At 43.6% G+C, this 24599-nt stretch overlaps 6 protein-coding genes across 8 annotated transcripts; 3 read left to right on the top strand and 3 right to left on the bottom strand.

Moving 5' to 3' along the window:
- The first annotated feature begins 1177 nt into the window (after positions 1-1177).
- LOC135339116 (uncharacterized) lies at positions 1178-3042 on the top strand. 2 transcript variants are annotated; one of them, XM_064535242.1, is made up of 6 exons: positions 1178-1413; positions 1469-1586; positions 1644-1699; positions 1816-2086; positions 2473-2535; positions 2688-3042. In XM_064535242.1, exons 1-6 carry the CDS (start codon positions 1339-1341, stop codon positions 2843-2845), a joined length of 741 nt encoding a protein of 246 aa, XP_064391312.1. In that variant the 5' UTR covers positions 1178-1338; the 3' UTR covers positions 2846-3042. The 2 variants fall into 2 exon arrangements, with proteins under 2 accessions (XP_064391312.1, XP_064391311.1); XM_064535241.1 differs by having other exon boundaries at positions 1644-1726; positions 1789-2086.
- A 303-nt stretch (positions 3043-3345) lies between these two features.
- LOC135339113 (uncharacterized) lies at positions 3346-7135 on the top strand. 2 transcript variants are annotated; one of them, XM_064535237.1, is made up of 11 exons: positions 3346-3578; positions 3634-3751; positions 3804-3877; positions 3959-4229; positions 4378-4440; positions 4662-4897; positions 5088-5290; positions 5429-5752; positions 5857-6102; positions 6325-6553; positions 6755-7135. In XM_064535237.1, exons 1-11 carry the CDS (start codon positions 3495-3497, stop codon positions 6965-6967), a joined length of 2061 nt encoding a protein of 686 aa, XP_064391307.1. In that variant the 5' UTR covers positions 3346-3494; the 3' UTR covers positions 6968-7135. The 2 variants fall into 2 exon arrangements, with proteins under 2 accessions (XP_064391307.1, XP_064391308.1); XM_064535238.1 differs by having other exon boundaries at positions 3347-3578; positions 3804-3859.
- Positions 7136-7256: 121 nt separating this feature from the next.
- On the bottom strand, positions 7257-10694 carry LOC135339114 (ATP synthase subunit alpha, mitochondrial-like). Its single transcript, XM_064535239.1, has 11 exons — positions 10535-10694; positions 10334-10400; positions 10093-10271; positions 9704-9877; positions 9342-9505; positions 9172-9236; positions 9030-9113; positions 8812-8963; positions 8299-8631; positions 7970-8114; positions 7257-7675 (listed from the first exon to the last, which is right to left on the bottom strand). Exons 1-11 carry the CDS (start codon positions 10592-10594, stop codon positions 7440-7442), a joined length of 1659 nt encoding a protein of 552 aa, XP_064391309.1. The 5' UTR covers positions 10595-10694; the 3' UTR covers positions 7257-7439.
- A 52-nt stretch (positions 10695-10746) lies between these two features.
- On the bottom strand, positions 10747-12713 carry LOC135339117 (ubiquitin-conjugating enzyme E2 R2-like). The gene is made up of 5 exons (XM_064535243.1): positions 12322-12713; positions 12172-12258; positions 11824-11921; positions 11293-11427; positions 10747-11130 (listed from the first exon to the last, which is right to left on the bottom strand). Exons 1-5 carry the CDS (start codon positions 12493-12495, stop codon positions 10887-10889), a joined length of 738 nt encoding a protein of 245 aa, XP_064391313.1. The 5' UTR covers positions 12496-12713; the 3' UTR covers positions 10747-10886.
- A 14-nt stretch (positions 12714-12727) lies between these two features.
- On the top strand, positions 12728-15263 carry LOC135339115 (proteasome subunit alpha type-4-like). Its single transcript, XM_064535240.1, has 8 exons — positions 12728-12842; positions 12917-12959; positions 13078-13240; positions 13685-13762; positions 13812-13900; positions 14179-14309; positions 14609-14729; positions 14955-15263. Exons 1-8 carry the CDS (start codon positions 12840-12842, stop codon positions 15152-15154), a joined length of 828 nt encoding a protein of 275 aa, XP_064391310.1. The 5' UTR covers positions 12728-12839; the 3' UTR covers positions 15155-15263.
- LOC135339112 (importin-11-like) lies at positions 15252-24413 on the bottom strand (the record flags this gene model as incomplete). The annotated part of the gene is given in 25 exon segments (XM_064535235.1): positions 15252-15647; positions 15941-16019; positions 16155-16247; positions 16774-16895; positions 16950-17063; positions 17617-17793; positions 18071-18159; positions 18580-18707; positions 19086-19126; positions 19287-19598; positions 19808-19882; positions 20259-20388; positions 20879-20984; positions 21204-21342; positions 21398-21438; positions 21640-21795; positions 22185-22283; positions 22333-22432; positions 22547-22617; positions 23126-23174; positions 23236-23294; positions 23345-23591; positions 23758-23847; positions 23917-23989; positions 24313-24413. Coding segments are annotated over 25 exon segments (2892 nt in total), but the record flags the coding sequence as incomplete, so codon positions are not given.
- Positions 24414-24599: the final 186 nt, after the last annotated feature.

The following is a 24599-nucleotide window of genomic DNA, read 5'->3' as shown; positions in this document are numbered from 1 at the left end:
CGAGTATAACCGCGAGGCTACTATGGTATGTGCTATAATTATAAAAAAAAGTTTGCATTAATTAATTATTCAGAATCACAACTCCACCATGCATTTTAACCTCACTCAATTCATGACTCAACTCAGCTGACTGGTCCTTAATCATAAGAGTAAATTGTCGATATAATAAAAACAATGTCATAGACCGTCTGTTTCAGCCTTGACCGAAAGAAGTTAGATGACATTTTGTTGTTGTTTTTTGGTGTTGAAGTAATCCTCAGAATAAGAAATTAGCTAATCAGCCTAATGTCGATTTTTCAGACACTCAATTGAAAAACTTCGTTGGTTTTTCTACGACTGACAGTAGAGGAGGGTATGTGCATGTTGTCACTGAAAGGAGGTGTAGACATTGCAAGAAAAATAAATTGCTCAGATCTTAATATCCAACTTCTCCTTTGAATAATAGGCATGGCTTTTTTTGGGACTTCTCAGCTGTCTTACTCTATGCACATTCGCCAATAAACTCCTTTCAGACTCGTAAGTTCACCATGGCTTCCTAGTTCCTTGACTGGTCCACTGATTTGATAAGACAACAATGCAACGAACAACCTGAAAGATATGCAGAATTGTAGCCGAAATGCTGATGGCAAGCATAAGAAAAGTTACTCGTGATGCATTTATCCACAATATGGACCAGCGTGTTACAACCACTTGTTGCATGGCCTTGGGCACATAAAACGGAAAGTGCAAGGATAATTATGTCAAAAATGATTCAGGAACTGTTGCCAGAGGAGGTTCTTCATTATGGCTTTGATGGTTTTGCTCGAAAGATTGATGTCGATTGCATTGGTTCATTGGGTTGCTACAAAATCTTTAGAGACGATCGAAAAATGTTTTGTACATGATTATGCGATGATTCCTTACATCACTGCACGATTCTGTGGAACAAAAAAGCATCATACTATGAAAATAAAGGAATCTTGCTACACTATTTGTGATACTATGAATCAGTATCACAAATAGTGTAGCAAGATTCCTTGAAGCTGTCATGCAGCTCATTCACTGACCGTTTGCAGCTTTATTGATTGGTAGGCCAAAGCCAGAACTCTGGGCCAAAGAGAGCAGGCGGACTGCAGACTAGCCCCACCTCTCTCTTCTTGGGAAGGGGAAGACCCTATATATACAACTCTTAATAATCTGACCATATCCTAACCGCAGGGCTTGTATTTTAGAAATGACTCAGCACTAACTTGGCTAGCTACTACATAAATAGCTCCCAGCTCTAGTAGCTCTAGCAGCCCAGTACTAAGACTCTATACTAAACTCTGTTTAAACTTCCAAGCTAAATCTAAATTCGTCATGGCAGACCAGCAGAATAAAACCACCAGTACTGGTGGCTTGTCTGCACTGTTCAACAGGCCCAAGACTGAATTTGTAAGCCATTACTATTGTAGCTGTATTATAGCACATGTCATCCTTGTTGCTATAGGTTGCTAAGCAGGGTGAGGATATTAGTATCTCTCCACAACCCTCCGACCTCATCTACATCAGAAAGTGCAACCAGTGCAAGTTCCGTGTGCACAAGAAAGCAGCGAAATGCATCATTGGTAAGCCCTGTATTAAACTGTGATACTAAAATTAATTATGATGCTTTTCTTCCACAGAATCGTGCAGTGATGTAAGGGTTGAGCTGGAGGACTTCCTCATCTCAGGAACTCTGGTAAGAAAGAAACCTGTTTTATTGTGGGTGAGTCTGTTTACGCCGAGCCCGGCTAGAATATTTCAACTCATTGAAATACACTATAAAAGTGTTCTACACCTAATATCCCTATGCAGGAAATGATAGACTGTACGTCTGTGACCATTTCTATCAACCCTCAAGACCCGCTACCCACAGTGTCAGCCGAGAGAAGTAGCGACATCCACGTCTACTATTACGACCCTCGGGCATTCGGCTCTTTGTTCACGGTTGACTGCACCAACGTCTTCATTCACTTTCAGCCCCCCCACAGAGAGGAGTATAAGTTGGACCTCCCCTCGGAAAAGCTCGACCAGTTCGTCACTGAAATGAGGGACAGCAAAATGATCATCTCCAAGGTGATTAGAGGTGAGTCCTGATTGCCCATACATTGTTTTAGGAGATATATATACCGTATAGCGGGATTTTTGCGTTTTCGAGGGCAGAGCAGTAACGCGAAAATTAAAACTGGGAGAAATTCCACGCACCGGTATTTACAGTAGACTCTCGCCTATTTTCTGAAATGCAGCTACTTCGCTATTTCGGCCAAGCTGCATTGTCCCAAGGGTGACCGGATTAACGAGAGTCTACTATATGTTAGTGGGTGTCGTTTTCTGCCATTGAAACGCAATCCCTGCTATACGGTGTTTAATTCTTTGATCTGAGCGTATCGTACCTAGGATAAGTATCCATTGTGCTGAGTGCTTCAAGATCGGATAGTTGTGATACATTGACGTGTTCTTACCACCTCACAGAGGGATGTGGTCACGCTACTACTGTTGAGAAACATAAGATTGCTATGAAGAAAGAAGAACAAAGTAAGTATGGTGTGTGTTGCTAGGGACAGATTTGTGGAAACACCGTTCATAAAAGTGTTTAGAGGTGAAAAGTATTTCTGCCATTCATGTATACAGTTTGTCGATGGAGTGTGTACGTTTTGTATAACGGTGTGTGCTTTTATTTTCCACAGTGCAACGCCAGGTTGAAAGTTATCTCACAAAGCTCATCACAATCAAACCAAAGTCAAGCGTAGCCCCTGAAGCCAAGCCACACATCCAGGCTGCACCCCCTCAGGAAAAACCACAGCCTGAACAAAATACTGAACCAGCAAAACCCAGCGACCACTGATTCAAGCATTCCACTGTAGTTGGATTAGCATATTTTAATATAAGCCCATTGGCATTGTGATTAGTGATTAGTATGACTGTATTGCAGTACGAATGTCTTGCCAATGGCTGCTGTAATTAATGTTCTGACCTATGTACATTCATGATTCATTCATTGCAACAATACCTTTAATAACCACAAACCATAATTGGAAATGTTGATGTCAGACCCATATTATACATATCCACAGTCAATCTAGTGGAGGGAGGGAGGGTGGAGAGAAAATGTGATAATTTATTACTAATTCATGTGTTTTTGATACGTACATATTATACGGTAATTAATAATATAGATCTATCTACTTGTTGATTCATTGTTCAGTACATCGTAGCTCCCATGAACACGCAGCAACAGGCCATAGAAACACACATTGGGTCTCCTAACACCACTGCACATATCGCCGTCTTACCTGCAGACCAGCCCCACCCCTCTTCTTAATCTTAGGAAGTGGGTTACCGCATGGCTTGTATTTTTAGAAACAATCATGACTCAAACTTTGACTCAAAGCTTACTCAGCAAGCACTTAACTTGGCTACATATAAACAGAGCTCCCAGCTAGCTGTAGCAGCCCAGTACTATTAAAACTTCCAGAGCTATATCCTACTTCGTCATGGCAGACCAGCAGAGGAGTAAAACCACCAGCACAACAACAGGTGGCTTGTCTGCACTGTTCAACAGACCCAAGGCTGAATTTGTAAGCCATTACTATTGTAGCTATATTATAGCACATGTCATCCTTGTTGCTATAGGTTGCTAAGCAGGGTGAAGATATTAGTATCTCTCCACAACCCTCCGACCTCATCTACATCAGAAAATGCAACCAGTGCAAGTTCCGTGTTCACAAGAAAGCAGCGAAATGCATCATTGGTAAGCCCTGTATTAAACTGTGATACTAAATTATTATTATTTTGTTCCACAGAATCGTGCAGTGATGTAAGGGTTGAGCTGGAGGACTTCCTCATCTCAGGAACTCTGGTAAGAACCTGTTTTATTGTGGGTGTGTCTGTACAACACTGAGCCTGGCCAGAATATTTCAACTCATTGAAATACACTATAAAACTGTTCTACATGCAGGAAATGATAGACTGTACGTCTGTGACCATTTCCATCAACCCTCAAGACCCACTACCCACAGTGTCAGCCGAGAGAAGTAGCGACATCCACGTCTACTATTACGACCCTCGAGCATTCGGCTCTTTGTTCACGGTTGACTGCACCAACGTTTTCATTCACTTCCAGCCCCCCCACAGAGAGGAGTACAAGTTGGACCTCCCCTCAGAAAAGCTCGACCAGTACGTCACTGAAATGAGAAACAGCAAAATGATCGTCTCCAAGGTGATTAGAGGTGAGTTACTGATTGCCCATAATTATTATGCATTGCTTAGAGGAGGTATTTTGATCTGAACTTGCGTACCGTAGGATAGAACTATCTAAGAGTTATTGAGTGCTGCTTCAAGATCGGATAAATTGAATGTGTTCTTACCACTTTACAGAGGGATGTGGTCACGCTACTACTGCTGAAAAACAGAAGATTGCCGCGAAAAAAGAAGCAGAAAGTAAGTATATTTCGAAACACTCAAAAGTGTTTGTGTAGGGAGCACCTCGAGAGGTCAGTGGACTCTTGTGCTATTTATTCCTGTTGGATGATTGATTGATGGATTGATGGATTGGTTGATTGAGGGGGGTAAAAACCTAAATTTTCAATCAATTGCCGTTGTGCAGTTTGTCAATGGAGTGTGTACATTTTGTATAACGGTGTGTGTTTTATTTTCCACAGTGCAACGCCAGGTTGAAAGTTATCTCACAAAGCTCATCACAATCAAACCAAAGTCAAGCGTAGCCCCTGAAGCCAAGCCACACATCCAGGCTGCACCCCCTCAGGAAAAACCCAAGACCACCAATTCTCAGACAAAGCAGATTGCTGAGTCAGTAACTCCCCAGGAGGCTGATCCCAATGAGAGCGTTCTTGCCCACGCTTTACAGGCCAGAAAGAATGACCTTAAACCAACAGAGGTGAGGATGCTATAAGTTGTTCTGTAGATACTAGCTGTGTACTGTACCTTACCGTAGAGTGGTCGAGAATCGTATACAACGAAGTTAGCTATCTGTGTTTTCTGGTTGATGTCAGTAAGGGATTTGAGTTACTAATCTAAAAATTCCGAGTGCCCTAAATTATATTTTTTCCTTTCTTTCCTTTTCATAGACTGTTGAGCGATCTCTGCCGGTGGTCGGTGTGGAGGAGGATCAACCTAGTGGGAGGTCACAGTACAACATAGAGGAGGAGGAGTCCAAGAGAGAGTACTTTGACAGTGCAGAGGCCTTGGAGAAGAAGGTGTCCAAGGTCGCAGACTGGGTGAAGGCCAGCAACCATATTATCGTGTTCACTGGCGCCGGAGTTAGCACGAGGTTAGAATACTCTTTTTTTATTGTAGTGCTGAAATTGTGCGTAAACATTTTCCAAGCTTCCTGTGCATGTGCATGTATATATGTTCTTCTTCGTACTGTTAATGTTACTGCCCCCCCACACACACACACACACCACAGTGCTGGTATTCCAGATTTCCGTAGTGGTATGGACACGGTGCTGAAGACAGGTCCCGGAGTTTGGGAGCTCATGGCACACAAGTCGAAGGGAAGGGAGGGCAGTGAGACTACAACAATGCTACAAGCCCTCCCCACACCCACACACATGGCCATTGTTAAACTACAAGAAACTGGAGTCGTCAAATTCACCGTCTCACAGAATGTGGATGGTCTCCATCGCCGGAGTGGACTAGGACCCTCCCAACTGGCCGAGTTGCATGGCAACACAAACCTGGAGACATGTCACAAGTGTCAGCGACAGTACCTAAGGGACTTTGAAACAAGGTAAATTATTCTACAGATGCCTAAACTTTTTTATACACTGTACATTGAGCTTGTATTTGTTTCTTTGAAGAACGAAATTCAATCAATATCTCTTTTCTCCGTAGGGAAGCGTATGACGTGTTTGACCACAAAACCTCTAGGAACTGTGACAACCCTAATTGCAGGGGCTACCTCGAGGATTCCATCATTAACTTTGGCGAAAACCTCCCAGACAGGGAGCTCACCAACGCTTTCAAGCATGCCGGGAAAGCAGACATGTGCATAGTGCTGGGGAGCAGTCTGAGAGTACGGCCGGCCTGTCTGGTTCCAGAGGAGGTGCTGAAGGCTGGGGGGAAGGTCGTCATTAGCAAGTGAGTTGAGTACTTTTTACAGTGTTCTCAGTTTTCGAGTGAACCAAAGGTTGCGTATAGGTTTGAGTTTTTAGGTTTACATTACTTTAGTTGGGAGCTTGCAATTTGTTCTGTACTTCCCCATATTTAGATATAAGATCACATTCATTTCTTAAAAAAATCCACAAAGGAAGCAAAAGCTAATTTTAAATTGTGTTGAATGTGTCATCTCTCCACACACAGTTTGCAGAGGATCCCTCAGTTCCCCCCCAACAACCGCACCATGCAAGTGTTCGCCAAATGTGATGACTTCATGTCTGCCCTGATGGGTAAACTAGGACACGACATTCCTCCCTTCACACTCAAGAGACGAGCCCGCATTGCCATGGAAACCAAGGAGGGTGGGAGCAGCGTCCAAGTGACAGTGACTGGCCTAGATCGCGATGAAGATCTTCCGTACTCCTTTATCAAGGTACAATCTCTAATCTAAGCTTGTGTAGCCTTTGGTGTGCAGTGGAACCCCCAAGAAGTGGCCTTTGTTGGGGGTGGCTGTTAAGAGGGGTTTTACAGCAATGTTTTAACCATTATGATTAGTGAGTGATTAGCAAACTGTGTGTATTGTATTACGAAACAATACTTTGATGTTCTCATCATTCCACTCCTACCCATGCAGTGTGTGACCATTGAGCACGAGGGCAAGACATACGAGGCCTCAGAGGAGCCTCTCTCTCTCACACTGCCCACTCCCAGTCCCTCCGAGCTGGTCCTACATTTCCACGGTCACTATGGGGAACCTCCGCTGAGTATCAGCCCTGTCCCAGGATCTCACCTCTACTCTATGATTTATAATCCTCTGAGCCGGGAATGGGGAGTAAAGAAAGAGTAGACGCTTAAGCTTAACATTAGGACAATAAAATAATGTGTTTTTTTATTTTTAGATGACAATAATATTATGCTCATTCCCTATTTTTTAGCTGGTAATTTTTTAGAAGATCTTGCAATAATATTTTTATACTGATTTAGTTTCACTATTATATGATTATTGATGGTTCAATTTATAATGATCGATGTGGATAACCACAACCTATTGTGATCTTTCGAGTTGGCTACAAAATGCATTCACGGGTTCGATTCCCAGTTGTCGCTCTTTTCTCGATTTATCATCAATCAACAAGTCACTAATAGAAATCTCATACAAAGACAAAAGTACAACACATACTCACATAAACACACAACCCCTATACTTGTGCTAATGCTTGAAAGATTGACTGTACACAACATGCCATGGGTACAGTGGCCAATAGATATATATAATTATAACAACAACAATACACTAAGTGTTCCTAAGAGTTGCCAATCTATTCCTTGAGGAAACTGTCCACAAACGAGAGAACGATATCTTTCAATTGGGCTTCGGTGGCATCGGAAATTTGTCCTTCCTTTCGAATGGTGTCGAGGAGACCTTGATGTGTGGTACGCATGTGTTGGAGGAAGGCTTTCTCGAAGTCAGTCACTCGTGACGGGTCGAGCTTGTCCAGGTAGCCCCTAACTCCAGCGTAGATGACAGCCACTTGGTCCTCAATGGCCATTGGCACTGGAGGGATAAGCAAGGGGCACTACTCACAGTGAGCAACGTACACATTTTACAACAACTACACATAACATAAAATTTACAGTGTACAGATGTTGAAAAAAGTTCGGTAAGTACAAACCTCTAAGATTTAGTTTACCTCCAATTATACATCATCACGCCTCAGAGAAACGCTCAAAACAAACCACATACACTTGAATTTACTTCGAACTGCTTAATGCGTGTCATGTGATCCATGAAAATGTTGCTAAGTACATGTATACAATGCACATGTATCAAGTGCATAACTTGACTCACCATATTGTCCCTGCTTGAGTAGCTCTGTGAGCCTGACACCTCTGTTGAGGAGAGCCTGTGTAGAGGCATCCAGATCAGAGCCAAACTGAGCAAAGGCAGCCACCTCACGATACTGGGCAAGCTCAAGCTTCATGGAGCCAGCAACCTGGAAGGAAAAATAGACAGTCAGTTCAAAATTCAAAGACTGCACACACTGACTGATAACCGAGTGGCTTCAGCACTTTGTACACAATGTAAGCTTAGAAATTTTCAGATAAATAGAGAAGGCAATCAACACTAACGTACATGTACAAAGCAGCTAAGATCACAATACACACACACACAGGTACCTGTCTCATGGCCTTGACTTGAGCGGCAGATCCCACACGACTCACAGAGAGGCCTACGTTGATGGCCGGTCGGATACCCTTGTAGAACAACTCTGTCTCCAAGAAAATCTGTCCGTCAGTGATAGAGATGACGTTGGTAGGGATATAAGCAGACACATCTCCAGCCTGAGTCTCGATCACGGGAAGAGCAGTTAGCGAACCACCACCATAGTCATCGTTCATCTTGGCAGCTCTCTCCAGGAGACGGGAGTGGAGGTAGAACACGTCACCAGGGTAGGCCTCACGACCTGGGGGTCTTCTCAGTAGCAGAGACATCTGACGGTATGCTACGGCCTGAGGGGTGGGGCCGGAATACACAGATAAATTGCTACAATTCTAGAATTTGCTAGTTAAAGCATACAAACTAAACATACGTGCACTGCACATTAGCTCCATTGCATAATCAATACTTTACATGTACACTGCTACAATAGCTGTGTGGGTGTACTGTAAGTGTGTGTGTGTGTGGCTTACATGCTTGGACAAGTCGTCGTAGATGATGAGAGCGTGTTTCCCGGTGTCTCTGAAGTACTCTCCAACAGCACAGCCAGAGTAGGGAGCGAGGTACTGCAGAGGAGCTGCATCAGAGGCTGTGGCACTTACAATCACTGTGTACTTCATGGCATCTGGAGGGGTGGACGGGCAGCAATTAGAAATGCGTTAACATGCAATACAGTGTTAATTGTACTTACTTGAATCAGTGAGTCTTTTGACAATCTGAGCGACGGTACTCCTCTTCTGACCAATGGCCACGTAGATACAATACAGCTTCTTCGCTGTGAGGAAAATGTACAGTCTCTGTGTCAAAATACAGTGCCTGTTTGAACAACTTACTCTCGTCGTCTCCATAATTGAACCTCTGCTGGTTGATGATGGTGTCAATAGCAATGGCAGTTTTGCTACACGAGATAAAGTAACAATATCAAAGAACATGCATTGTCAACTGTCAAGTGCAGTAAATAAGAAAAGCTACAGAGGTACTAAAAATATATTTATTCTCTCACCCAGTCTGTCTGTCTCCGATGATCAGTTCTCTCTGTCCTCTGCCAATGGGGACCAGACTGTCCACTGCCTTGATACCAGTTTGCATAGGGTCACGCACAGAGATACGAGGGATGATGCCTGGAGCCTTCATACCCACACGACGCCTCTCAGCAACAATGGGGCCCTGTACGTGTGTGTGGGGGGGGGGGGGGGATGAATGTGGAGAAAGCTCTGCAAACTAAATTACATGTGCTTTTGACAGTATACTTTATCATGTGTACAAATATATAAAAAGAAGCTCAATACGTTATAATTGATCTATTGTACACTTGAATGAAGCTACAACGCCACTACAATATAGTAGTTATGGATCAAGACTTACCGCTCCGTCAATAGGATCACCGAGGGCATCGACTACTCTTCCCAACATCTTCTCTCCAGCCGGCACGTCCACAATAGCTCCCGTTCTCTTGACAATATCTCCTTGCTTGATGAGCTTGTCATTACCAAACACTACCACACCAACATTGTCAGGCTCCAAGTTCAAAGCCATACCCTAGAGACATTAAAAATAAAAAACAAACATAATTTTAAAAATAAATACACACACACACGCAGGTACAAACCCACAATGTTGTTATAATTATTGATAGAGGAATACTGTGTGTAAGGTTAGGGTACACAGTACACAAACCAGATTGATGTGTACTGGCATTAATTAGAATAGATCAGTGGTATTATTCTCCATAGCACCAAACACACATCACCCACCCTTAGTCCGCTGGAAAATTCCACCATTTCCTCGGCCTGGATGTTTTTGAGTCCGTACACACGAGCGATACCATCTCCAATGCTCAATACACGTCCGGTCTCTTCAAGCTCCACGTTGTCACTGAAACCCATGATCCGCTGCTCTAAGATGGACGACACCTCGGCACTCGTGGGACCACCTGTGTATGGAGTGATAGCAGTCACAGGTTGCCGGTGAACATACAAGGGGTTGAACTCTCACCACTAGCATGTCGAATGCCACTGTTATGGTAAGCACCGGAAATCGTCGGACCTAGATTTCTTGGCACCTGTATGACACGGAGAATAAATAAGCAAAGCTTCCCAATTAACTGATACCTAAGAAATGGCATGATCATATAAATTAAATAATAACAAGGTTCTAAGAACGTTTTTGGCAAGCAGTTAAAAATTTCTAACTTACTACCACAGTGCTCTTGACCATGGACCTCCCAAGGAACCGTGCAACTCGCAGAGAGAGCATCTTTCCCAATTGCTACAGCTAACGACCTTTCTTTAAGAAAATAAAATGGCGGCGTTAGTAGGGGGCACGAGAAGAACCTAACGCGCATGCTCGATGCCAACACATCAAGGGGGCGTGCCCAGCTCATAACATAATTATTTATTCAACGACCATTTCTAACATCAAAACGACCATTACCAAACACACAGAAATGTAGCATAATCATGATATGACAGCATTGCAGCACACATACACGTTACATGTACATGCTCTAGAAGTGAGTATACATACAATAATAAATCTAATGCCAATGCTATGCCATGCCACTATCCTCAGCTCCTAAGTCCTCTCGTTCACAGTCTGAGCTACTGTCAACCATTTCCTCATTATCAGAACTGTCCTCATAATAATCGTCTCCATCGTACAAATCATCAGTTATGTCATAGCTAGATGTAGAGCTTGGTGGTTGCTTGTGCTGGTGGCAATACTCTGCCAGTGTCGTGGGAACCTTTATACCATCTGCCTCAGCTTCTCTTCTCGAGCTATCAACTTGTTTCCTGAATGTGATAAAGAACAAGCATCGTTAGACAACATCCACTATGTAATAATATAGCTTCCTTCCTTCCTGCTATCTCTTAGATTTTGAATTAAGAATATACATGTAACAGCACAGGCACAATTCATCCGAGTCAAAGCACATGCGTACATCTACCACGTACTTTATCACTTCGACAAACTGTTTGTCCTTTCCTCTGCTTTCTCTCCACTTTCTATACAGGACACTAGCGTCCACATTAGCAGCAGATGATATATTGGGCTCGTTCAATAGTGATATAACACTCAGTAATATTGTTCTGTGGGGAGACAAACAAACACACAATGACACGGGGAAATGTCTGACAATTGAAACATGGCCACTCTTGAAGGTACCAAATGAAAAGGGAGTGTTCAAAACAACCATTCAACAAAATGATTGAGTTACTTCCCCAAAACGTCCATTATATAGGATTCCACTGTGGGGGTAAATCTGAGGCTACTACAGTACATTGATGACCATACGAGGTAGATGAGAGATACAGGAAAATCTAATGGCTATGCTCTTGCAAGACAGCTCCTAATGATCTGGCAAACAACAAAACACAGGAATGTTGCACTGTTTCATAGCGCAAGGTAATGGCAATCCAACAAAAACCGTAATTCCACTATGTACAAAAGAATGTGTTCTTGGATGACCAAGATCGTTGTTGTACCTGACGCTTTGTGTTGGATTCCATCTTTCAGCGGGTAGTTCACCACTGTGGGGGTCCTCTCCGGGCGGGTGGAGGATGGATATACACAGCTCTCCATCCTACAGTGCGTGCGTTGATAGTGGGATTAGTACATCATGCATGTATCATATGGAATCAATTGATGTGACAATTACAGCTGTATTGCTATTAGTAGACACTGTATGTAATATGGACACACGTTCAGAAAAAGGAAAATTCGGGCTCTCGCTGGCATAATGCCTAAATGTTTACTTTTTTGATGTTCTTAACTAAACTTTTGGTGTTACATGTACATGTACATGTATATACTCATTGTATACTTCTCTGTACCTGATATACGTTTGGATGTAAGATTGGTGTGAGGAATCGTAGTCGTGGGGGAGAGTATGGATAATCTAACGGGAACTTTACTTCAGCCTGTGTGAAAAAACAATGTGTAATATATATTAAACCAACTGAAATATTGAAAAATGAACCTACCTTGAAATAACCACCTTCGTACGGTGTTTCCGGAGGCCCAAAAATCGCCACTTGCCATGTATAAAAGTCAGTCTCATCAGGTATGGTCACTAGAAACCCTTCCACTGGTTCTCTCTCCAAAGCCTTGAACTCCATGGTCAGAGCTCTCATTGAAGTGGCTCCAGCTGATGCCATCACCGAGTGTCACACCACCTTTACACAACACTAGGTCAACTTGACGACGAGTTTTCCGTTTCTTTGACTGATTTCCAAGTTCCTTGACACTTAAAACACGTCTTCCTTCTACTGTGGTAGCTTTAGGGTAAGGTAAACGGCTCGATTCTGTGAATTGGAAATGTAAACAACGCACTTTCATTTGTCACCACAGAGCTCAGCATTCGTATGACCACAGCAAAATTTGTCAAATATTTTTGGGTCACCCGTGTAAAATTTAGCCTGTAACACGTGGACATACCTGCAAAAAATTTTAGAGAGAGAAGATCCTCAACAAACCTGATACTGCAGCATTTGGTGACACTATGGTAAGTGCTTTTATCAATATGTACACAGTGGTATGTGTTGCCTGTTGTTAACTGGTGGCTCATTCCAATTCCAGTCTCGAAGGTACGATACGAGAACGACCATCTTCTCTCCAGAGGGTAGGTCAAGACGAAGCAGCAATGTACACACACACACACACCTCACACACATACACCTCACACGCACACACACCTCACACGCACACACACCTCACATGCACACACACCTCACACACAGGGAGGTTGTACCAGGTCGAGTATGCCATGGAGGCAATAGGGCATGCTGGAACATGCCTCGGTATCCTGGCCTCGGATGGTGTCCTCCTAGCAGCTGAGAGGAAGACGACTAACAAGTTGCTTGATGACATCATGTACTCTGAGAAGATTTACAGGCTGGACGAGTGAGTATGGAAGCTCTATTATTATTTCAGTTGTGTGTGAAATCCTTCATTTAATGTGCAAGTACATCTATCACCTTAATTTTATGCTCCATGTTACGGGCTTTAGTTTATCTTTGTACATGTACACCGCCTTAATTTTATGCTCCATGTTACGGGCTTTAGTTTATCTTTGTACATGTACGCTAAAACCTGTTTATTGCGGTCATCCTAGGCAGATTGCCCTCTACAGTACAGTCTAATGTCTCCATCATTTATTTCAATCTGGTAGCTAGGCCACCTCCTTACTAGAGGGACATATTCCTATCTATAACTATCTGAAAGTGACAGTGAGCCGAAGTAACTCTGCAGATCGGGCTATGATTATATCATCAATGGTTTAGTTTGTCCAAGGGTTACCACACTTTCACTGCACTCTTTATTACTCAATTCCCCTGTCTCCCCTAGCAATACGGCGTGCAGTGTAGCCGGTATCACCTCAGATGCTAACGTCCTCACCAATCAACTCAGACTCATGGCACAGAGGTGAGAGTCTATGTCTATGTGGGGGGCATTATAACGACCCCCTGTGCAGGTACATGCTGCAGTACCAGGAGTGCATTCCCTGTGAACAGCTGGTGATGAAACTTTGCGACATCAAACAAGCCTACACACAATTTGGAGGTAAGTACTACCCCAGACACTAACCTCGTCCCCACGCCCACTTCCTCTCCTTGCCCGTAGAGGAGGCTACCCAGCCACAAAAATGCTATAGTGTATTATTATATGCATGTGTTGGACCTGTAAGTTGCACAGTGTTGTAGACTTGTTTTGTAGACTTGGTCACCAATAAGGCCCGCACATACATCATAATTACAGGTCTACATTTTAGATATAATAGTTGTATTCTATACACAGCTGTACTAACTTTGGCAACGACTAGCTTCAATTGTCCACCACAGGAAAGCGTCCATTCGGTGTGTCCATCCTGTACATGGGCTGGGACCCTCACTACGGATTCCAGCTCTACCAGAGTGACCCCTCTGGTAACTATGGAGGATGGAGGGCCACTTGTATCGGGAACAACCACCAGGTACCTTCATTACTCTCTTTATACTGTTAATGATAATATTATGAATGGTTGAACCTCTTTGAACCATGTTTCAACTTCCTGTAATACTGAGGGAACTCTGATTGGAGGAAAGTTAGTTTAAACTTACTTTAGTTCGGAGAGGTTCATCCTTAATAAATAATCTGTTTTTGATTGTTAGCGTGAAAACTGTTCCATGTCATAGAATCAAAAATTATGATAGCAGCTAATGACGTCATGCACTGGGAGTGCGCTGTACATGTACATTGTGTATTAGCTTTATGACCAGCTGGCCCCTGCAGGCTGCCATCTCCATGTTGAAGCAGGAGTACAAGGAGCCGCCCACTCTCAAGGAGGCACTGCAGCTGGCTATCAAGATACTCAACAAGACTCTGGACTCCACAAAGCTCAATGCCGAAAAAGGTACAGCTATCGGTGTTTGTTAATTAACATGTACTCCCAGTAATTGTGAGGTATGTAGCAACCACAATTTCTATTAAAGGAATTAAGAAAATCATTGATAGATTTCCACAACATAGTAGCCACTCATAGTTACTGTGTATGAGAAATTTCTTCTGAAAGTAATTAAACCTACGTTTTATATAAATTACTCATTTCTCAAACCACACCCACACACCACACCTACAGTTGAGATAGCTACGCTGACGCGGGTGGCTGTGGAGGAGGGTGGGGATCGGACCCAGATACGAGTGCTCCCCTCGTCTGAGACGGACACCATCATCAAGGAGTTCTACGTCACAGAGGAGGCAAAGAAGAAGCAATTAGAGAAAGAAAAGCAGGAGCGAGCCAGGCAAGAAAAAGCAGCTGCTTCCTCCAAAGACACTTAAGCACTCTCTAGGGATAGTGGCACTTGATTATCATTATTAAAGTGTGTTCCACATGTATATAATGTGTACCAATTAACATGCTTAAAATATTTTAAAGTCGTCAAAATAATTATAATTATGAAGATTGGGTAGTGATTGCATTTTGCAAAAATAAGTATATATATGAAGGAAACACACGCATGCACTTGATTTGCAACAAAAAAACAAAGCTGTACATATTATATATGCATGTACAGTGTATATAACAAAATAAAAGAATGATTATATGTTGTGTTATTGCAAAACCAATTAACTAAGAGAGTGAGTCCAAAGCTAGCAATGTTGTGGCAAGATGGGTGGGCACAAACTCAAACAATTGCCCTCTCACTGAAGGGTCCACCCCTGACATCAGTGCCGTGTAACCATGGTGACCATGTACAGCTACACTCTCCTCCAGCTTGGCAGTGACGTGTTGGTTGAGGGCCACCGTCCGAACAGGGTCAAACTGACACAGCTGCAAAGAGGCAAAATAGTACACTTTCACAGTCCTTCCCTATCTAGTACACAGTGGAGTCCATTTTATAGCAGACCTTTTGGGACATAAAGTTTTGGCTCATATATTGTACAAACTGGGTGTGATACGTAATTATGACAGACACTGCTATACACACAAAATTGTAGGCACACAGATTATATTAGGTGATAGCCTCGTTCTCAGGTCGATTTTTCTCTAAAACGGAAGAGAGAAAAAACAAGCCTGGGACTGAGGCTACTTACACGAATACAAAATGCAGTCTAGATGCTGACCTGTTTCTCTCGTTTGTCATGTTCCGTCTCTAATGGTTGGTCCTTATCAGTGGTGTCATCACTTCCCCCCAGCAGAGTACTGTGGTGTGTGAGGTGTGTGGGGTGTGTGAGGTGTGTAGGGAGATCATCGTACAAAAGCTCATTGACATTAATTTTTTTTAACTGCCTAACTAATAATAATTAATGATGTGTGAAGAGTTGCTGTATAGCTCACTCGATCTGTTCTCCACTCTCGGCCTGGTCCATGACATCGTGCAGCACCTCCACACACATGTTGACCACAGCGCCATAGCGACTCGTCACACACCTACACACACAAACACTCAATGTACGTACGTACACAACAAACACAGGCTGTACTACACACCAACCCAGGCTCAAATAAACATGGCTTTTGACAGTCCATTAGTACAACCAGTAGGTTGTACATAGAATTGACAGTGCAGTTGTGTGTGTTTTCAATTATTGCACAAATTTTGACTCGTGTTTAGACTGCTCTATTTCTGCAGGGAAAGGCTAAATCAAGAAACTGACTGGATAGATAGCTTAGTTAGCCTTTTATCTGTGTAATATAAATACACTCGAGACCATCTAACTACATGTACATGTACGTACAGTGGAGCCACTCGAAATGGTTAACTGTGATATACATGTAAAGGCCCTACACTCGAAGTCCCAAATTACGTTAACAGTTTGTGTACAAATAACTCTTCAACAAAGGCCACCTCCGTATAATGGCCAAAATATTGTTCCCCAAAGGTGTCCGTCATAAAGGGGGTTCCACTGTATATGCCGTTGTCGTTGCTACTGGTTAAGTACGATTGTGGACTTACGGGTCAGCAATGGGAAATAGGTTGGCAATGGCCAGTCCGGTCAGTTTGCGGCACTTGACATTGTTTACTGAGTCGAGTCTGTCGGACCATACGTCTACCAGGAGGCCGAACAAGTGCGTAGCCTGGGGGGAAAGGGGTGTGTCACTGAGAACATTCACAAGGCACAGATAACGTACAGTTTGTTGTGACTCAGCTGCCATCCTCTCCAAGAACGAGAAGAAGAAGGCAGCGTCAGAAATGAGAACGCGACCAATCAGATCGAGGAACACAGAGGTGGTGGGTGGGTAGTCCTGTAGAGGTTAAACACCAAAGGATGATACCCTCCACAGCAGTGCACCAACACATACACACTGACTATCAAACAACAAGCAATCTACGTACAATAAATCTGCATTCGAACTACACCATATTCAGCTACACGCACACGCACGCACACACACACACACACGCACACACACACACGCACACACACACACACACACACACACGCACACACACACACACACACACGCACACACACACACACGCGCGCACACACGCACACACACACCCACATGCACACACGCACACGCACATGCACACACGCACAAGCACACACACACACACACACACACACGCACACACACACACACACGCACACGCACACACACACACACACACACGCACACACACACACACACACTATACAATGGAATCATTATAAAGCGCCACTCAAACGTAAGTGCTGATTTTACAAAATTTGCCCATAACTCAACTTTTGGCCCGTACACAACTACGGCCTCTGTACGTTATTATTTAGTCCCACTCTCTTATTACTGTAAGGTTAAGTTTAAGTTAACTTACATCTTCGTCCATGAGTTTCCTCAGCACCATTGGTAGTAGAGGCTGCACCAGCTGCGCCATATGTTTGGGGAACACACGCGCCATTTGAGAGATGACCTTTGTGATGGAGACCACCCCCTCTGGTTTCACGTCACACAGGTAGTAACGACAACCCGCCACTATGATCTCTGCACACGACTGTAGAGGTGTGTGTGTGTGTGTGTGTGGTGAGTGTGATAAGTGTGGGTGGGGTGGGTGTGATCAGTGTATGTGGTAAGTGTGATCAGTGTATGTGTGGTGAGTGTGATAAGTGTGGGTGGGGTGGGTGTGATCAGTGTGTGTGGTAAGTGTGATCAGTGTATGTGTGGTGAGTGTGATAAGTGTGGGTGGGGTGGGTGTGATCAGTGTGTGTGGTAAGTGTGATCAGTGTGTGTGTGGTGAGTGTGATAAGTGTGGGTGGGGTGGGTGAACTTACTTGCATGAACTGGTCTGGTTCAGAAGCACACAACACAACGTAGGCGTTCATGATCTTGAAGCAGTCCCCTAAACTGTCAGAACCAATGTCTGAGAATCAGAGAGAAATAACAACTCTATTGAAACACGTTTGGTGTACATGCGTACAACAAATGTACTTGGGAGGGGAGGTGCTTCATTCTAGCTTCTTACTCTAGACATGAACTGTCTATGCGTTGAGGGATACACATGTACTCACCAAGAAACTTGTGACCCGCTATAGGTATAGGAGGATAGAAACGCTTTCAGTATATTTGTGGGGGGGGGGGGGGCGTTACATTCTAGACTATGAGAAAGCTTAGATGAGTTGAGGGATAACATGTATGGTATGTATTCACCTATGATACCCACTAGGAGGATGGAAACGCTTAATACTGGGGGGAAATGGAATGATTCATTCTAAACCACGTATAGGAAAGCTGTGTACGTGTAGATATGGACTGGATAAGAGAGCACTAGAGGGTCACTCACCCATGAGGCCAGCTAGGGAGGAACTTGACTCATCCGACACAGAGCTGACGCCCAGTAGGCCAACCATGTTGCCAAGGAGATGAAGGAGGTCCGGAGATGGAGAGGGAGAGTTGTGGACGGTAGTTAGCCTGTGTGGGGGTGTTATGAGTGTGTGTGGGGTGTTGTGAGCGTGTGAGGGGTGTTATGAGCGTGTGTGGGGTGTTGTGAGCATGTGTGGGGGTGTTATGAGCGTGTGTGGGGTGTTGTGAGCGTGTGTGGGGTGTTGTGAGTGTGTAAGGGGTGTTGTGAGCGTGTGAGGGGGTGTTGTGAGCGTGTGTGGGGTGTTGTGAGCGTGTGAGGGGTGTTGTGAGCGTGTGTGGGGTGTTGTGAGCGTGTAAGGGGTGTTGTGAGTGTGTGTGGGGGTGTTGTGAGCATGTGTGGGGTGTTGTGAGCGTGTGTGGGGTGGTGTGAGTGTGTGTGGGGGTGTTGTGAGCGTGTGTCGTGTGTGCATTGCAAGCACCACTCACCACAGAGTTAGACCATCTTCGGCCAAGTACACATGCTCAGGCTGGAAGCAGAAATACACATTATTAGCATGTACAACTGTACACGTAATATATTCCTAGGCTTTGCCAACATGACAAACGTGTACATACATAATACACAGAGCTACAATCCAATACAGAAAATACAATATTGAGACACGACTGATTTGCATTATTGCTTGCCTCCTTCACATCGGTGGCTAGTTGGAGCACTGGTATCACGAAACTGTGGAGATTGACTGACAGCGGACCCAGGCCCTTGACAATGTTGTTGAGTGTTGTGAGTATGATACATCGCAGCATGGACGAGCTCGCGTCAGCTGACTCCACCCACAGCTGTGGGAGGTATTGCAGGAGGGACGAGAGGTGTGGTTGAATGGCCACACCCATTCGCTCCAGAAGGAGGGAGAGAGTATTCAAAACCTTCATTTTGGTGTCGGGAGTTTGTACGTCTAGTAACAGCTGGAAGAGGGCGGACATGGCGTCCGAGAGAAACTGGAGGCAACAAAAAAGAAGGTGAAGTGAGCGACAGCTGTATACAAAATGTACCACAATAGAGTGCACAAAGTTGTGATGCACACACAAAAGGGTGCAGGCAATTCTATGAGTGTACATGTATTACAGTGGAGCTTTTGGCGTTTTATCTTTATAGAGAGGCTGTCCTCTGGAGGGGAGGGGGAGGTTTCTTAATAAGTTACACTCACAGGAGAGAAGTCCTCCACTGTGAAGTCAAAGTCGTCAGCACACGTTCGAATCACCTCAGCAGCTGCCAGTCGAGTCTGTAACAAGGGAGAGTGTTAAGTAACCATAGTTACACATCTCTCTCATACATACACACATACATGACTTCTGTATAATTATACAAGTACTGTCTCTATGGTCCTCATTCCATACAAGTGTTTTGGAAAGACTAAATCCTTAATCTCAGGTTCTGATTCCGGTAAAGCAATCGCATAGTACTGTCTGTATGTATGTACACTCTAGATACGCTGCAATCCGGTTTTCATTCTATACATAATTGGAAACTTCTATACACTACATTTTTACTGCCAGAGGTCCTCATTCCGTACAATCATGTACATGTACAGTTCATGCTAGAGTTCTGTCTTCATTCCATACATGTACATCATTGGAATGTCTAGACTACATTCTTACTGCCAGATCCTCATTCCGTGCCAGTAAAGGGACCATGATGCTGTAGACTGACGGCCGGAACTCGCTGGATAGTTTGACAGTCACCCAGGACCCAATGACCCACACAACACGATGTCTCACGATCTTGTACCTGCAAGAAGAGAGAAAAACAAAAGCATTAATTTGTATGCAGAACTGTGATGTCTGGAAATATTATCAAGAACTCTGATGCACAAAATACACACAAGCTATTTATACAAAAAACAAAACCACAGGAGAAGTTTCTAGAACACTACTAAATAAGGACATGCAACTAAAATAACCACTAGAACTGACCAGAGGGTGATAGTTACTGTTTACATAGATAGTTCTTAGTCCATATTGTGGTAACATAACACCTCGGGTTACCACAAGAACAATTACATTGCATAGTGCAAGCCTTTGAATCAGTACATTTCATTCAGTGGTAGTGTACTTGTATGTCAGGGGGAGGGAGTACAGCTAGGCATAAAAGGCACCAACTTTTCCACACAAAAAACACCCTAACACAAGGAACCAGTATGATGTCCCCTAGTATGTACGTTTTTATTTATTATGACAGACATGTAGTCATCGACTCATGGTATTATGTTGACACTCACTCTGGGTTGAGTACAGTGAGTTCTTGCAGCAGCTGGCTTTGGTACCACTCATCAAAGTTGAGGTCGTCGTAAAGTTGGAAGGCACACAGTCCAGCTGCCTTGTACACTACAAGAGGGGGAGGGTAATATTAGGTCAAGACTTTAGTTACCTACATGTACATGTATACTCTTACTAAGACTACCAGATGGCAAAATCATTGGTTGGTATATAGAGCAAATAACAGGCAAAAATGGGCCAGAGAATAATCTCGGGGACGGCAGTACATTACCACACACTTGAAAAATCGAAAATTCCAAACTCGATTTATGGGCTAATGTTACTAACCCGCTTCCTTGAGCCTGATAGCTTGAAAACCTGCCGAATGATTTGTTGCCTGTACAGCTTGTATCATGGCAATCAGAGCAGGGGCCAGCGTGGGCTGGAACTCGTACACCATGGCAATCACAGCATTCTCGGCACACTCCTGGAGTGGAAGTCATGTGACTGTCATGTGACTACAATGTGACACACAGACTCACCCTGAATGAGTACTGATGAGTTTCACCGACTTTCTCTTGAACTGAAAAAAGTTAGAAAAAGAACAGTGCCTCTAAGAAACATACATGTACGTACAAGGCTATAGCCCAGCAACAAAAAATACCTAAATATAAATCAGCAGCTTGTGTGTTATAATTATAGTAAAACATATCTCTAAGCTACATGTACGTATAGACAAGGCAAGACTCAGAAATGTAGGAAGCTTATTTTGTACTGTACTCACAGAACTCTTCCGTATTGGTGTTCCAGTTCTCTAGCTCTTCTTCAGAGAGGAGCAAGTAATGACCGACCAGCCTCTCCAACATGGCCTCACACACACTCGCCTTGAAGAACGAGAGCTTGGCGCGGTGCGCCTCCATCACACCAGGGGGTAGCACAGCTGTGGGGGGTATGCACATATGAGGGGGGTAGCACAGCTGTGGGGGGTATGCACATATGAGGGGGGTAGCACAGCTGTGGGGGGTATGCACATATGAGGGGGGTAGCACAGCTGTGGGGGGTATGCACATTGTCAGATATGTACATCTAAGCATTAGCAGAACAACTCTATAATGTAAACGGGCATCATGAGAATTGTCACATCATGAGAATTGTCAGATTAGTAAGATGTGTAAAATGACAGTCAGACATAATTAATTATTCGTCCTCAGATAACAGCAAGCTCACAGAGTGTGCAATTAATTTTATGAGAAAATATATAATGGTCGATCGGGAATGATCAAGACAAGCCTGCTATATAATAATGGTGGCTCGGCTACACACGCTCACACTGTGATAGCTCAGCCTTTGGAGGGTTGTAGTCTTCACATTTGATAATCACTCGAAGAAAATTTAGACAAGAAATGGCCAATTTCTCAAAGAGCTTATCTGCGATAACAAAATAATAACAGTGAGAGGTGAGTAGTTCACAGCCTACCTTCATTCTCGGGTGTGAACATGAGTGTCCGGATGAGCTCGAGAGAGGGACCAACAAACTGAGAGTAGCCGAGACTCTGGTGAGCCTGAACCTCCTGCAGCTGGAAGACAAGTAATACATGACAGATGTAGTAAAATTACTACATTTTATTATGTACTCTTGGTAATGGTCAACAGTACAGATTGTATAATTATGTTGAAATTTGACTACTTACAATCTTCATTTTGAGTTGAATGTTTTTCTCAACAATCTCTCTAGCAGGGTGGTCCTCTGGTAACTGGCTCCCTGTGGCCAGATTAAAACACATAGATATAGGCCTTTCAAAGGGCTAACAAATAAAGTTAGCTAGATAAAAACAGGCTTATTACGGAAAAATCTCCAAGTATATAACAACCCGTGCTTTTTCTTCGAGATTAGAACATTTCAATGAGAGAGAGATCACTGAGAAACATGCTACATACGTTCCACATGCATTTCGAGCTATCAGTCAAAACAACAAAACTGATGCTGATGGAAACATCACATGATGGTTGCAAAGAACAAAACCATAATTATAGTTATGTGTATAATTGTAGTCCAGTAGTGGCTTAGGGTCAGTAGTTACACACTTGTATACAGTACACACATGGCTTACTTAATTTAGCAATGCTGGAACACTACACACATGGCTTACTTAATTGTAGTAATGCTGGAACAGTACACACATGGCTTACTTAATTGTAGTAATGCTGGAACAGTACACACATGGCTTACTTAATTGTAGCAATGCTGGAACAGTACACACATGGCTTACTTAATTGTAGCAATGCTGGAATCCTCTCAATCAGAGTGCTCACAAATTGCTATAAGACGGGGAGGGGGGGGTAGTCAATGACAACAGTGAACAACACGTACACCACTCACCAGTGCTTCTATTATAGCATGGAACTTGACCATCCCATGCACAATCATGTGACGAAGAACTGCAACAGGATGACCACAATAACAACCCATTTCGAGGCGTTTCACTCACTTTTAAGACACACTTTTGCCAGCTGGAGAGTTGAAACCGCTGACTCGATATTTCCTTCCGAGAGCATGGCCACGCCCCCTTGTAAGTGGGTGTTCCATAGCCCGACAATATACACAAATACACTTGTTGTGAGCTCTTGGAAGACCTTCCTCTGATTCATGAGGCGTCTGCCAGCAAGGGTCTTTATGACCACTTTGAAGATGTGAAGGTAACATTTGCGAGTGAATTCAGATGAGCTCCTCACCCCCTGCAAACAATTGGCATGGCAACGGTGTAATATAGATAGGTTTACAGTAGCACTACATTATTTAAGGTGTACAACAATGTAATGTTAGCATCTTCGTACAAGTCAACTTGATTCTAAACTAGTTTGTAATTGGCAGGGTGATAGATTGATACATTTCAACTCTAACCTCTGTTAGTATTGGCAGTAGTTCAGGCCAGTCATCAGGGCAGTCTATACGAGCTATTCTTGCCGTCAGCTCTGCAATCTGATTGGCTACCTGCAGTTGAAATAGATGGCAGTACGTAAGTTTTGATCTGATTAAAAGCTGGCGGCCTTTCTCACTCACCTGTGACACTGGTTCCTCGAAGCACTGCACTATAGCTGACTTTATGAACGGCCTTTCCTTGTTAGCAATACCACTGTATGGGTGGGGGGGGGGTTATAACTGTGAGTGCAGCCACGCCCTTCCCAGTGACATGTATTTGCACTATATAATTATATATATAATTATATAGGTCTACTGCATGTGAGGAGTGCAGCCACCACTTCCTGGTGGGCGTATTCTTGCCTATGCAGGAACTTTCACACGCCTGGTAATTGCCAAGGATTAAAGCTTTCCAGTGACATGTATTTGCACTGTAATAGATCCTACTACAGTTCACAAGAGCATAAAACCATGCATGGCAACCATTATAGCCGCTCAGAGAAGATAAGCCACTCAACAGCTGCTAACCACACTCACAATGGAGCTCCTCTTCTCCAGAACTGTTGGACTCCATTCTTGAGGTATGTGATGGCCATCCATCGAACAGTAGTGTCCAGCTCACGATTGGCAAAGATACCCTGTGCAAATTTATACCAATACAGCAATCATAATTAATTAATATGACCATAGTAAACGGTCATTTCAGCCATCGAATCGATGTGCTTAAAACGTCAACCTAAGACTAACCAATGTCCTATACATGGTAACGCCATGTTAAGATGGCTTCATACAATGGGCTCTATATTAAACCACAAAGATCAAGT

Source organism: Halichondria panicea, chromosome 7 (genome assembly GCF_963675165.1).
Source record: "Halichondria panicea chromosome 7, odHalPani1.1, whole genome shotgun sequence".
NCBI lineage: Eukaryota > Metazoa > Porifera > Demospongiae > Suberitida > Halichondriidae > Halichondria > Halichondria panicea.
This window is presented reverse-complemented; position numbering and strand designations above follow the sequence as displayed.

Coding starts and splice junctions, on each gene's coding strand:
- LOC135339116 (XM_064535241.1), top strand. CDS start 1,339: ATGGCAGACCAGCAGAATAAAACCACCAGTACTGGTGGCTTGTCTGCA. Junction 1,727..1,788: donor AGAAACCTGTTTTATTGTGG/GTGAGTCTGTTT, acceptor ACACTATAAAAG/TGTTCTACACCTAATATCCC. Junction 2,087..2,472: donor CATCTCCAAGGTGATTAGAG/GTGAGTCCTGAT, acceptor ACCACCTCACAG/AGGGATGTGGTCACGCTACT.
- LOC135339113 (XM_064535237.1), top strand. CDS start 3,495: ATGGCAGACCAGCAGAGGAGTAAAACCACCAGCACAACAACAGGTGGC. Junction 3,878..3,958: donor TGGTAAGAACCTGTTTTATT/GTGGGTGTGTCT, acceptor TTCTACATGCAG/GAAATGATAGACTGTACGTC. Junction 5,291..5,428: donor GGCGCCGGAGTTAGCACGAG/GTTAGAATACTC, acceptor CACACACCACAG/TGCTGGTATTCCAGATTTCC.
- LOC135339114 (XM_064535239.1), bottom strand. CDS start 10,594: ATGCTCTCTCTGCGAGTTGCACGGTTCCTTGGGAGGTCCATGGTCAAG. Junction 10,401..10,534: donor TGGTCAAGAGCACTGTGGTA/GTAAGTTAGAAA, acceptor CGTGTCATACAG/GTGCCAAGAAATCTAGGTCC. Junction 9,237..9,341: donor ATCGGAGACAGACAGACTGG/GTGAGAGAATAA, acceptor TATCTCGTGTAG/CAAAACTGCCATTGCTATTG.
- LOC135339117 (XM_064535243.1), bottom strand. CDS start 12,495: ATGGCATCAGCTGGAGCCACTTCAATGAGAGCTCTGACCATGGAGTTC. Junction 11,428..11,823: donor AATCCAACACAAAGCGTCAG/GTACAACAACGA, acceptor GTCTCCCCACAG/AACAATATTACTGAGTGTTA. Junction 11,131..11,292: donor CAGTTTGTCGAAGTGATAAA/GTACGTGGTAGA, acceptor TATCACATTCAG/GAAACAAGTTGATAGCTCGA.
- LOC135339115 (XM_064535240.1), top strand. Junction 13,763..13,811: donor CTCAGACTCATGGCACAGAG/GTGAGAGTCTAT, acceptor CCCCCTGTGCAG/GTACATGCTGCAGTACCAGG. Junction 14,310..14,608: donor GTATCGGGAACAACCACCAG/GTACCTTCATTA, acceptor TGGCCCCTGCAG/GCTGCCATCTCCATGTTGAA.